The 14,384-nt window shown below is 40.5% G+C and overlaps 1 protein-coding gene across 5 annotated transcripts in view; it reads left to right on the forward strand.

Annotated features, from left to right (window-relative positions):
• Lrriq3 (leucine-rich repeats and IQ motif containing 3) overlaps positions 1-14,384 on the forward strand; it is a 92,526-nt gene that overhangs the window by 15,640 nt on the left and 62,502 nt on the right. For all 5 annotated transcript variants that reach the window (XM_063282410.1, XM_039102961.2, NM_001024307.1 and 2 more), the window contains one exon: positions 8,401-8,534. In XM_063282410.1, coding sequence (XP_063138480.1) covers positions 8,401-8,534 — 134 coding nt within the window. The remainder of the gene's footprint in view (positions 1-8,400; positions 8,535-14,384) is intronic.

Raw genomic sequence — 14,384 nt, forward strand, 5'->3', positions numbered from 1 at the left:
TACAGGTTGTCACTAGACTTACAGCTCTGTCCAGTGAAGAAGGCACAGACACTGGAGCCATGGTTTTGGCCTGCCAGGAACTCTCTGATTTGATTTGAGAGAAGTCTTAAGGTAACTGAGTAGTCAGCTCTTTGGGAAAGTCATAGTCCTGCCCTTTAAAACTGTTCTGCCTCTAGGGTTCTGCACTATGATGGGAGAGACAAGTTTAATGATCCTTTTATTAGGAGCAAGAGCTGATTTCTAGCTGGATGTGAAGTTACCATGCAACTCCCAGCACTTGGGTGGCAGAGGCAGGAGGATCTCTGTGACTTCAAGGGCAGCTTGATCTGCAATGCTAGTCCAGGATAGAAAGAGATGGTTCTTAGAGCAGACCCTGGTTTCTTCTGTAATGGTACTGCTTTCACTTTCAGACAGGAAGGAGATAGAGATTCCACCCAGCCTTTCTGCTTTGTCTCCCCTTTGATTACACACTGTCTTCAAGTCATTGTCCCTTCTGGAAGTATGCATGATGTCAATGGCTAAACACAGCAATGGCAGAGTGTTCCTGTGCCTTGTGATGCCCAGCTCCTTTCCCTTAAGTCTGTGTTCCATAAAGCCTGCAGGTGTGTTTACATCCCTGATGAAATTTTGGTCAGTGTGTGAAGATGTTAGTCTAGTTCCTCCTTCCAATACCTTTTCACACACCGTCTGAGATGTCACAATGACCCAGTCTGCATTTTCCTATTAGCATTCAGCTTCAAAACTGTATGTTTTACAGATACAGATGGTGCCCTTGCTTCAGCCCTGATAAAGTCAGGTGACTTACATGACAGAGGAGAGCGTGATAACTTCACAGACAGGAGGCATTGAGGCTCAGGAGCCAGGCTTTCTTCTTTTGTAGTAAAAACGTAGGACTGAGGAGTGTTCCACTAGAATCCTTCCCAGACTAGCCACATGAGTCGTGTAAGCACAGTAATAAGGCAATGGCTCCTAAAGGCTCTCCTATCTCCTCTCACTGGCATTCTGATAAGTAAGCTCCCTAGGGTCAGACCCTGTGGTAATTCTCAGGAAAACCTTGTCCAGGGTACATTATACCTAGGCTTAGTGGAGTTTAAGTTAGCATGGCGAGGTCCTCCCAGTGCTGTACAAACCGGAGAGAGGTATCATCATGACAGCATGTTCTAAGAGCTCTAAGAGCATGTCCTAAAGAGCTCAACTTAGAGTAGCAAAGCCATTCCATAGACAAACCATTCACTCATTGATCCCATAATAGATATGTGTTTCTAATATATTCAAGAGGGCAGAGACATTCTGAAACAATCCTCAGTCATCCTGTCTCTAAATGCCATTAACATATATATTTGTAGATTCCGTCCAGTCAGAGAATTTCCTCAGTTCTTTCTTTACACATTCTTAGTAGTGGGGTTAGGCGTTGAACAACTAAAAAGAGGGAAGATAACAATTCACCTCACTGATAGCAATATTTGATCCAGGCTTAGGATCAATGAAAAATGTTCAGCTTTCAAAGGTGAACAGCCAAAGCACAACTGTTAAACAGTGGGCAGAGTCATCAGTGGCATCTCATCGAAGCAGGGGCACAGGCAGCAAATGGAGTGTATATTAGCCATCCGCCATCTGGGAGATACAAGTTAAATAACGTTGTCTTTTCATTTGTTCTGTGTCTGTTTATTTTCAAATACAAGCTAAAGCAATAGCGATACTCTGTTCTTAAAGAATGAATAAGCCAATAAAAAATTACTATCACTAAATTCTGATAAGAATACAGAGAAATCTCTGGGAAGGATTTTGCTAGTCTCTTTTAAAGTTGGTCATGGGGTGATCACATAGCACATAAGTTGCTCACCTCAGAATTTATATCAGAGAAATAAAAGATCAAGTCTTGCAAAAATAAATGCCTAATGAATATTTGCAACAGTTTCTCCACAGTGACACACATAGACATGAAGGTTACACTCAGAATGAAAAGGGGAGAGCCCTGTATAAGCCAGACTCAGGCTTTGCAGCGATCTGCTCAGAGCTACTCTGTCCTGTCTGTGGTCAGTGCAAGGATTTGAAGATCCCTACTAGGCACCAGCTTTTAACCTCCACCTCCTGTGCTATGTCAGGAACAAAACCTTCAATACATGGATCTTTGAAGACAAGCCACCCCCCCCACCCAAGCCACAGCAACTTTCCCAATGGAAATTACCAGACCTTCCCAGTTTGGGAATGGTTCGACAAGCTGATTCACCCTTACAATGTGATAATATGTCTGTACCAACCTAGATGGGCGTCTGGAAATGCTGTGTTAGCTATGTGTGTAAAAGCATATTATCAAGAGAACAAAATCCCTATAGCCCACCACAGTCCATGTTCTTCCTAATACTGGACCTTCTGTGAATTGGGTTATTTTTGTTCTCTGTCCTCGTTCTACAGTGCTTAATAGAACAGAGCCAGCCAGCATAAAAGTGGTCACCATGAGAACGTTAGAAATACTAATTTATGCTACAAAATTCTTGAAAATGTAGAGAATTCACATATATGTAAACCATTTTGTGTTATGAATATACTAATCAAAACAATATGCCTTTCAAAGGCATAAAATGATAAAATACGTGTGGTTTTAGTTTATTTGAAACAACACATGATTATATTATTATGTTTTAGTTTTTTCAAATATCCCAAGAAGCAATGAACCATATTAGGAAATTCTGATTAAAAAATACTCACAAATGGAAAAAGAAATGACAGACCTTGTAGACGAGATGCAGGTAGAATAAACATTGTAAGTAACTGCAGAAGCTACTTAGAGTAAGAAATTGATTGAAAAATGATCCCATCTTAGAATTTTATGCCATTTGAATAGCATGCACTTTTAGAATTAGCTTTTAAAGCTTTCCTGTTGCCAACATGTAAAGTAGATTGCATCTGAGTCATATGACAGCCAGCGCCTTACTATTCTCTCTTGAAATGCTTCTCTGTACTTTACGCCAGCATTAACACTAACCTCTACAGCTCTGCCTTCTATTAAGATAAACATTTGATCATTATTGTGCTATATATCTTATTGATTTTTAATATTTATGCTTTAAAGTATTCGTTCTTTGTCCAGATTTTATTACAATTCCTCTAATTAGACTAAGCAAACATTTTTTTAGCTAAGGTTTTCATTTCATTACATTACTGAGTAAACTCCTTACTCAACGCCTCTTTTCCTGTTAATTTTGTGATGAATATAATAATGTATTCAGAAAATGTAAAAAGGCTGCATCACTGTCACTTTATTTAATGCTATAAAACTTTTAGGAGGAAACCTTGTTTGGATGGCTGCAGTGACTTCTCCAAACACATTTATCAACAGCCCAGTGAGACAGCACCACAGAAATGGATACATAACTTATTTAGCCCAGATCAAAGAGCTGATAAAAGTTGGGTTGGCATTCAAGCCATCCAGCTTTTATGCAGCCAGAGCTCCACCTATGATAGCAGTACATGGCTTTTCTTTGGAAAAAGAATGATTCCACTTGCTTAGATATCAGAGGTCTGGGCATTTGGATAAGTCACCAATGTCATGATTGTTGGTATTCTACAAGGTAATTGTCCAAAGACTTTGAGAAGTTTAAGTGTTACTCAGTTACTCTGTGTAAATATTGGAAAGAAAAAAGACTACAAAATAGAGTCAAAACCTAGGATATCTATAAACAGTTCAAAACAGTACAGAGAAATTAATGCAAACTCCATAAATGCAATAAAGAACGAATGTAAAAGCTAGGTCTGGTGGCTTATACAGACAGGCTAGTACCAGGAAGTCTATGAGTTCAAATCACATGGTTCCATAGTGAGTTACAGACCAGGGTGAAGCTATAGAGGAAGACTGTCCCAGATGGAAAAGTAACAAGAATAAGGGAATGAAGGGGGTAAGGGGAGAGAAGAATGGTTGAAAATATCATGAATACTGAGCAAAGTCTATGAGATTAAAAAAATATTCAAACTGTTCCATTCTGGTTTAAAATAAAAAGAAAGCACCAGCATTTGTACTTAAGATTCTTTTGCTAATGTAAGAAATCTCTGGGCAAATAGGAGTGTTGGCATTGTTACTGAGCAATTGAGACAGGAGGAGGCATTTGCAGACACAGAGGTGTTGAAAGAGGTTGACAAATTGGAGTGGCAAAAAGTGGTTTAGTGTTGTTGGAGGTTAGAGGACATGTTTGAACATGTCAACAACACAGTAGTAAACTATTAAATGTAAGACAAGGAGACAGGACTTCATTTGTAAAATTCTAGGGAAATATTTAAGAGTTTTACATTCCAGAGGAGTCATTCCGTGTGCTAAAGAAATGACCTTATAAAAGAAGACAAAAGACTTACACATTTAAAATTTAATGAGTTTGTATAAACATTTTCTGATTCACATATCAGAGAAGCATCAGAGTGCAAGCAGCCAGCACTCTGTCTGGGGAAAGAGAGCCATTTTATGAAGTGGTTATGGAACAAGACAAAGAAAACAATTTTGATTGAAGTGAGAAGGTCCCAGTTAGAGGCTAGGTGGCTGATTCTGATTGGTAGTTTCTAATTAATTTTATTGTTTATGATGGGCTTTGCTTTATTCTCTTGGGAATTCAAAGTACCAGAGCTGTCCTAATTTAATGGTTCCCAATTACTATTTTTTTTCTATCAGAGTGGTAGGGCAGAAGAGAGGAGTTATTACCAAAGTTTGCTCATTAGTGTATAAAGTCTTATTTGATTCATTGGTAGAATAGAGCAGAGATCCTTTAAAATCCCTGGATGGGAAGGGATGAAATATTATTAACTTAGTTGACATGATGAAGAATGCTTTTAATGTCCTTAAAGACATCACAGAATGAGGTGTGCATTGGTTGAAGAAGGAGGATAATGGGCTCAGCTTTTAATATATAAGTGGAGAAGTGGAGCTGGAAGTTCATTTTATAGGCTGTAATTTAAGAGGTGATTCCTGACAGGAAGTGTAGTTGTGAGGATAATTTGCATATGGAAGGCAGAGAGATGTAGCAATGAAGATGAACATCAGAATTTAGCAAGGGAGTAAAAAATAAATAAATAAAAAGAAACCCTTACCTGTCTGAAGTTTGTAGAAGAAGAATAACCATGGTTCAGACTGAGAAGAAGAGTAGAAGTAGATTATAACGCCATCTCAGCTCATTAAAAGAACTGAGATAAAGATTGGGTCCCAGTGCCTTGTGGCTGTAATCCCTGCATTCAGGAGGCAGAGGTAAGAGGCTGAGAAATGTATGGCTACCTTGGGTTATAGAGAGACTCTTGTCTCCAAGCGGAAGAGAGGGCTGGGGAGCTCACTTAGTGGGTAAAGTGCTTTTCGTACAACATGATACCCTTGGTTTTAACCTCCAGAACAAATTTAAAAGCCTGTCAGTAAATGTCTGCAATCCTTGTGCACCTATGTTGAGGTGAGAAGCAGGGTCTGGAGAAGCTCGTGTGCCTGGTCTAGTGCATGCAGTAGTGGATAACAGAAGAAATGGTCTCAAAACAAATTGGAAGCTGAGGACCAATACCCAATGTTTCTTCTGATTTCAAACACATGAACGCGCATTCATGATCACATATATACCAACAATTCATATACATTTTTAAAAGAAGTAAGTAGGTCAGTGTGGAGTAGTGAAAGTATGGGGGTCAGGTCAAAGAGGGAGAGGCAGGAAAGATGAAAGAGAAAATTGAGTGGGACAAGAATATATTGATTGGCAATGTCCAATCAAACTTGAGGGCCTAAGAAACAGATTAGTTAGTAATGCTGCAGCCATTTGATGTCCAAGTGCCAGTGGTAATCCTGAAGATTTACCAATGTCTGTCTACGTAAATGAAGAACTGTTCAGCTATGAAGTAAAGACAGACCAATGCATTGTGATAGAAGCTTGCCTGATCACAAACAAAATTAGGATTTGGTTAGCAGATCTGTTTTTTGGAAGAGGGTTGCTGTCCTAGAGAGGACTGATATGGTGCACACGAAGTGGTGACCCTATGCTCTGCAGAGGTCTGAGGGGATGGCAGAGGGTTTGGATTTAGAGCTTAGCACAAGAAGGTAAGATGAAAGTGGGATGACTGTAGATGGGAGAATGTCCCACTCTGAGAGTACCTCAAGAAGCACTCTCAGAGACTATGTCCTGACTCAAATCAAGGGCAGTCCAAAGTTCATATGAACAGGGCAAAGAAAGAATATGTTTGGCTCAAAAACATCTTGTTATAGTAGATCAGGGGGACCAAACAATTCAGCATATTATCTGCAGGTAAATTGTGGAATATGGAAGATCTGTATCAAGTCTAAGGTAAACATAAGGGGATCCCGGAAATTTGTATAAAGCAGTGGTCAGAGAAAGAATGCTTTTCTGCAATGAGTCGTTTTGTGGTTGCTAGGTTTGCTAGCTAGTTTTGTGTCAACTCACTGGAGAAGAAGGAGCTTCAGTTGTGAAAAATGCCTCTGTAAAACCAAGCTATAGTCTTAATTAGCAATTGTTGTGGGAGGGCCCAGTACATTGTGGATTGGACTATCCCTGGGTAGGTGGACACGGTTTCTATAAGAAAGCCAGTTGAATAAACCATGAGGAACAAGCCAGCATGCAGCACCCCTCCATGTCCTCAGCACCAGCTCCTACCTCCCGGTTCCTGCCCTGTTTGAGCTCCTGTCCTGACTTCCTTCTATGATAAGCTGATATGAGGATGTAAGCAGATGGTATTACATCACGGTAGTAGTAAACCCAGCTAAGACACCGGGGTTAGGCAAAGCTTGAGACTCAGTGTATAATGGACGAGTCATAGTATGGTGCTGTCTCAGGAGACGATGATTAGATCAACATCAAGAAGGAGCTGACTCCAGAAGACTAAGACCTGAGACAGTAGCTCAACCACATGCGAGTACTGAGACATCTGTAGAAAGCTGTGAAACTTGATTCTCAGTAGTGCATGGGGATTAAGAGGAGGGATTTTTGGCACACTTAGAGTGGTTATTTGGAGGGCCAAAGCTAGGAAAGAGGGAGTAGTGAGGAAACCTCTAGATGATGAAGAATAGACATTGCATGCCAAGCAATCTGATGCTGCCCTTCAGTGGGGTCAGAGAACTGTACAACGCACCAAGCTCTCTGCTCAGATGGGCACCGTGGGATCTCTGCTTTGACAAGACCATGTGTGGTGGCTCAGAGGAAGAGATAAGAATGAATTCACAGTTCACTTAAGAGTGGCTTGTTCATTTTCATCTGTTTTAGAAGAAAGTAAACTGTGGCCAAATTTAAAAAAAAAAAACAAAACTCAGTGATCTGTAATGAATTCTCCAATGCTTTCTGACTTGTGGGGAAGGATAAAGCTTAGAAAAGTGTATTCTGAATGATTCAGGACGGATAGTTCTTCGAATTAGGTCCATTGTGTAAGAGTTTTCTTCTAGGGAGCTGGTTAAGGCTTATTGGGTTTAAATAAGAAGCACTTTAAAACTCAGGAAGTCCCTGAAAGAAACCCAGTATATGCACAGGCCTAGCCTTCCCCAAGGCTATGCCAGCAGTGAGGACTGCTGAGGAGCCCTACCAGCCACAGCCACAGTGCCTGAAGAGAGACCCAGACCAGCGGAGCTACCTGGAAGACAAGCTCTGATCTGTTCAGCTGCTGGATGCCATCACACGAGCTTCATGCTTTTGGAATCTGTCACCCATGCTGGGATGTAGGACTGGTGATGCCGCTGCCTTAGACTCATCCCCGTCCCCATAAGTAACCTCATGTCCACACTCCTGTAAATAACCCCAGTAACCTCAATGGTTTCCTCAGTTGGACATTTGAGTTTTCACTCCTGTATGCGTAGGCATTTGTTCTCATCTCCTTAGGAACAGGGTCACCCAACAGTGCCTTAAAGCAATGTAAAGATTTTATTTCTAATGTACAGGAGTAAAAGTGACCATATTTCTAACTAGTCAGCAGTCAGTGAGACAGAGTGAGCCTGTGACCCCAAAGTCTGGAGATCTACAAGAAGACACTGTGCGTTTCCAAAGGAGAGTGTTCAACAGCACAGCCGAGGTGCACAGTTCAGAGGAGCTGCACCACTTTCAGGAATCCCACAGGCAGCCCCTTCTTTACAGAGCATAGCACAAGCCACCCTCAGGTTAAATCAGGCACCAGTTCCTACCTATACTTTTCTGAGAGGAAGATTACTAGGGTGACAATTTCATGTGTGTTTCCAGATTAGGGAGGATGCTATCATGAACCTTGTATATTGTGCAGAAAATTAAAATTCTAAAATAATAATGTTTATATTTTAATACTAAAGTATTATTTACTGTTTAACTATTATGCTGATGAGAGTTTGATGAATGTTTTATTACTTTACTTAGATATCTCTGGGAAATGCTCTAACGAAATATAAAATTTACTGGATAAAATTTCCTCACGCAGGGCACAACCTATGAAGATGAAATAAAAAATATCAAGCATATAATTTCAAGGATCAATGAAATCCTGGCTCATAACTCACCGGTATTGATCATCCAGAGGTGGATCCGTGGTTTCATAGTTAGGAAACACTTAAGGTAGGTTTCCTTTCCTTCACCGTTCGAATGTTAAAATGACATCAACATACCAGGGACGAGAAGCAAGTTCTCTAACAATTTAGACTTTACAACCTGCGTCCTTAACAAGGTACTTGTGCAACGCTTGGCTTGGTCTTAAGGGAATGCCGTTATGGTCATCATCAGAATTGGATGCTCCCATTCACAGACTCAGTCTGAAGCCTTTATACAATAGGATGGACATATGCACGGTCGTGGGAGCCAACACACTTTGAGAATAGAAGAGGAATCTAGATTTTATTGGGATCTGTAGACTATGCCATCAGGATTGCATTTTACGTCTCAGAGTTGACGCACCTTCTGATACTGGTGTGACACGGGATAAAATGTCTTCTCTCTGGAAGCACCTACAAGACTCCCAGCCTGTGAAGACGGAGTCTGAGTGTTGTGGGAGGGAGTCAGCTATGAACAAACTCTTCTGCGGCTCAGGTCAAACTGATATGATGCCTCTATTTTAAAGCTTTGTTCCATTAGGCACATCACTTAACTGCTTCAAGGCAGACTTTCTTCATCTGTAAAACGCTAAAGAGCCAGGCTAATAGCAGTGCTTACGGATTGGCTTGTAGGAATTGAGGTGATGAGTAGCATACTGGCGCCTGGCGCTAGCAGCTGCCACTTTTTTATTAGCTTTAAAACACCTTTCTCATTGTTCTCTGGGGCTGTCTGCATTATCCAGCTCTGGAAAACGTGCCTTGGATTTCTCATTCCTCTTTCTCCCCTGCTTCCTCAGCACACAGGATACCCTCTTCAGAGTTGAGCTCTAATCAGGTTATTCTCCAACTCCACATCCTCCAGTGCCTCTGAATTTGCCTAGGAGCAATGTCTTAATCACACGCCTCTGTTCTCACCGACGACGCAGCATATTACCCTGCAGGCATCATCATTATTGTCTGCACCAAGACGGGGCTGGAAATTCCCTGAGACAGACTCAATAGCTGTTTTCTGCTCTGTGTATCTAGAACAAAACACAGTGCTTGCATCATTGAGGGTTCAAAAATATTCTTGGAATTGATGAACACACTAATAAATGAAGATACTCTGAGATCTGGGACCAGGAATCTTTCTCTTCTGGAGTGTTTCTATGAGAGAGTTGAGGGTACAGGGGAGGAGACTCACAGAGTAGCAGACAGCCTGGGGTCCCCCCCAACCCCGGGATGTTAGTCCCTGGAAATGTCTCCAGGCGGAAAGATATTTGCATTTTCTGTGACAATTTTCTACCGAAAAGCCCCAGTACCATACACTTTCCTGAAATCCCATATGTACACTAAACATAGAATCTTGCGTGTTTCTGAGTGAAAGTTTTCTTGGTTTGTGGTGTGAGGGAAGTCTGCATTTAATCTTAGCAAATGAGAAGAGGTATATACCTAACACAGATGCTAATCAATGTGCACTTCATGTGGAGAAGTGAGTGCATCTACATGTCTCAAGGGAAGGAGTTCGAGCTTGTCCTCTAGTTCGTGTCTCAGGTCTTGGTCGTAGTAAGACTGGACTTGATGGTCAGTTTGCATCTGTATTGTACACCACGTAGCTGCTCCGTGTTGCTCACCTGTGGCTACAAAGAGAAGGGCTACAGTAAATCTGACCTATCTGAACAGCGCTCTTCTGTTCCACACGTTTTCAGTCGTGGGCACCTTCTGCTTATCTTTTCACACCTGTCATGGAATATCACCAAAGACCTCCAATCCTTTCAGAAATGAATAACATTTGTAAAGTAAAACATAGGAATCAGATATGCCTTGTGACAGCTAGGGTTCCTGGCTCCTAAGCCATGTCAAGATGCTTAGCATAAAATGGTCTTTCCATAATGACTTCATGTGCTAATCTTTCCCACAGGGTTCTTCACTGCATGCATTGAGCACTGTCCTCCTTTTCCTCCTGGAGAATCATGATTGTTAACTTATCAATAATTTCATACACCAGTTAAGCCCTGCAGTTGGAATTATGGTGTACACATCACCATCGATGGTGTGTTCAGTGAGCCTACAGACCTACTGGACGTTCTGCATTTAGACTGACAAGTGCTGCATAATAGTTGTTCAGTTTATCAGTGTGACATGGGCTCCTTGCTTAGTGACTTTATCTCATTAGATTCATGAATATTTTATTTTAGTCTGTTTTTATTGGAGCATTTTCGGTTGTGCTTGCTGGCAATCATACCCCTTCTCATTTGGTCGGGTTTTAAAGTGCCGATGCCTTTCCTGCACTCTGTCCTCATTTCTTCATTTGCTGAATTCTAGCCAGTGTTGCTTTTCTGAGTCCTGTGCAATTTCACTTCATAACAATAGGTTCTTGTTTATTTTATCTTTTTCTAACCAGGCTTTTCTCTGTCTTACTCTCATTGTTGAGAGTAATGCAATTTTCCTCTGTTTTCTGCTTATCCTTTATTTTGTACAGATCTGTATGGCATTGGATGGAGTTTTTCTTTTATTTCAACCATTTAAGAGAAAACTAATTTTACTGAACCTTAAGGACTGCTTCCAGTTCTGAAACCATTCCCTCTCGGCATTGGAGTGTCTAACCCTCTGTCTGTCCTCCAGGGCCCTGTGGCTTGGGTCTCACTCCCCTTTCTGCCCCCATATGCTGCTTCCCATCTTACTTTGATTCGATCCTCGGGTCCTCCTCTGATCAATTCCCTGTACGCTGTCTCTTGCATTGAATGTGTGGTTGGCAATTAAGGCCTGCTGGGATTGTATTTCTGTTTTCTTTCTCTTCATCATTTCTCTGAGTTCTTTCCTCTGTCTCCTCCTTTCTGAGTTCCACCATCATTCATATTTTATGTTTTCTGAAAATAACTTTTTATACTTAAAATCTCTTATAGTTATGAGACTAACACTTAAGGAAACTGGTATTTAAGCATGGCCAGAGTTTATAGGTTAATTCAAATAGCTGATTTCAGGGGGTTGAACATTTCTTGTGTATAAAACAGGTAAAAGAATCAGGTATAGTTCCAGAAAGACACAGATTTAGAAAAGTAAAGGTCATCTTGTTTAGAAAAGACTATGTATGCTATTATAGTCTGTACTTTGTGACTGCAAGTTCCTTTGTCAGACAGGGGCCATATGGAGAGAGCCTTTTGAATGCTAGGCTTTTAGTTAGTTAGATTTTAGTTGAGGTCATCGTTTATTATTAAGTTTGAGATTTGTCTGAACCCAAGTAAGTATGATAAAATGTATTTATGCACATATAGCAAGGTGATAAGAAGACAATAGATTGTATTCATAGAAGGAGTAAAATAGGAAACCCTATAATTATTAGTTTATAATTTTTGAAAGCTTGAACAAACTTGATATGTTTCCAAAGAACATTATATTTGATCAATAATTTCCTTAATTAATTTATGTATGACAAAGGCTCCCTCAACTGTGAGTGAGCAGAGGCATACATTTTGTCTTGATTTTTTTCTGTTGAAGTTTATATTCAAAAAAGTTGAGATCCTTGCCTCCAAAAACTTTTAACAACCTAGGCTTCCTAAACTATTACTTCACATTCTAGCTACATTCCAAAATCACAGTAGTCACTTATGATCCTCAGTGGTCCAATTCTTCTCAGTGATTGACAGGTAGTGGAGGATCAAGATTTGCCTTGTGCTTCAAAGTTTGTGGTATGTTCTGTCAGTGTCCAAGGAAGCTGTTTTCCCAGTCCTCACGTGAGTTGGTCGAACCTCTCAGACACTCTGCTTGAAGGTTAACTGTTACAAACAGCCACAGTTTCATTCGCCAAGCTCCGTTTTACCTCTAACTTAAGGTGGTTAGGAAGGGAAAGCATGGAACAAAGGCCCAGTGGGACAACTGGAAAGTCCTCCTGTCCTGTGTGAATTAAGGAAAACAAGATGCAATTAAATCATGGCCACATGATGTGGGTTCACAACACAGCGTGGCAGGGATGCCAACCAGCCTCCATAGGAGCTCATCATAGCAGTACACTAGCAGAAAGGAGTGGCAAAAGCTGTGTCCCATGGATGGGAAACTCCGCTACTTAGGGTGAAAGGGGGACAGGGAATTGGGCTCTGTCAATCAGTTCTGCTATATAATACATGGAAAGAAAAGACAAAAATCCAACTTACTGTGTTGCTTACTTGATTGTATGTATGGAAAGAAGAAAACTGATATATTGAAGATTAAGCATTTCTCCACTGAAGAAAGAAAAACAGAAACTTCATTCAGTATGAATGAAAATAGATGTAATGAAAATATAGGAAACTAAAGAAATGCAACATAAATATATTATTAACAATAAGAAAATATTTATAAAAAATCAATAGTCTAGAATTGGTTCTTTTTAAAGAGAAACAAATTGGTAATACTCTCATAAGACCAATAAAGCACACACAACACACACACACACACACAGAGACAGAGACAGAGACAGACAGACAGAGAGAGACAGAGATAGAGAGAAAGGAGGAAGAAGAAGAAGAAGAAGAAGAAGAAGAAGAAGAAGAAGAAGAAGAAGAAGAAGAAGAAGAAGAGGAAGAAGAAGCAGCAGCAGCAGCAATAGTAGTAGTTAGGACAGCAGACATAAACTACAATAAGCAGTTACAACATTATAACTGCTTGATATTATCTTGTGAGAAATGGATGAGCTCCTTAAATAAAATCACCTCAGTCTCCAAATTAATCAATGAAGTCATAAGAGCACAAAATAGAATCAAAGACATCCAGTATATATTAGAAATATTACATAGCATGCATGACTACATGACTTTAATAGTCATACTGTGTCTCAAAAGTTGTTAGAGAGCAAAGGATTCATGTTGCTCATTGCTTTGAATGGTCACAAAACTGCAGGAGGAAAACTGTAGGCCAGTCAGTCCAGAATACAGATGTAAAAACCTTGAAATAGTAGAGCATTAGGTTCAGCAGTGCATAAAAGGTATAATAGCCTATAAGCAATGTAAGTTCATTCCAGCAAAAAAAAAAGCTTAGCTTATCAGAAACACAGTGAATGAGATATACCATTTCTGACTTGTCCATTGAAGTGCCAGCTGGCTCCTGTGCAAACTGAAACTTTTGTGTCTAGAGTTTTAAAGTCCTGTCTTGTTGTCTTTATTTCACACAAGGCAAGACTTCCTACTTGACCCATGTGACCTTTACTCCCCTCCCCTAACTCTCTCATAATTACTTTTAGATTGTCTATCTAAGTGGTATGCACCCAATCCCATGAAGACTTGAAAAGCAGTATAGATAGGACCCATGAGGAAATTTAAAACACAAGAATTTCTTTATCTTCTGTTAGCTGTCACTTATGGGGACGAATACCTGCAAAGAACCAGAGAGCAGTCATCACTAGCTGGGACTCACTCCTTATGAAGGCCAACCAGTATATGGAGGAAATAACTGTACTCTGCCTTTAGAACTAGCTCAGAAATGAGTATTCTTTCCAGCTTGGAGCTAAGACCCTCTGTCCAGCCCCAATCACAAAAAGTCTCACTAATGCAGTAGTCTCTAAGGTAGCAAGTTCAGGGACCATCTCAGTGTTTCAGCAATATGATCTGATATAACTCAGCATACCTTTGAAGTTAAATTAAAGCTCAGTAAACTGAATTAAAAGGTGACTCCCTGCTCTGGGGATATAGCTCAGTTGGCAGACTGCTTTCCTGACATTCACAAAACCCTGGATTTGATCACCAGCACCACATAAAAGCCAGGTGTTGTGGTGCTTGCCTGTAATCCAAGCACTTAAATGGTGTGCAGAGGAGAGTCAGGAATTTACAGCCAGCCCTGGCTACACAGTAGTTGAATGGCAACCCATATTACATGGCTCAAAGTAACAACAAAAACAAACACCATTCCCAAACCAAAACCAACACAA

The sequence above is a fragment of the Rattus norvegicus genome, chromosome 2 (genome assembly GCF_036323735.1).
Source record: "Rattus norvegicus strain BN/NHsdMcwi chromosome 2, GRCr8, whole genome shotgun sequence".
NCBI classification, from domain to species: Eukaryota; Metazoa; Chordata; class Mammalia; order Rodentia; family Muridae; genus Rattus; species Rattus norvegicus.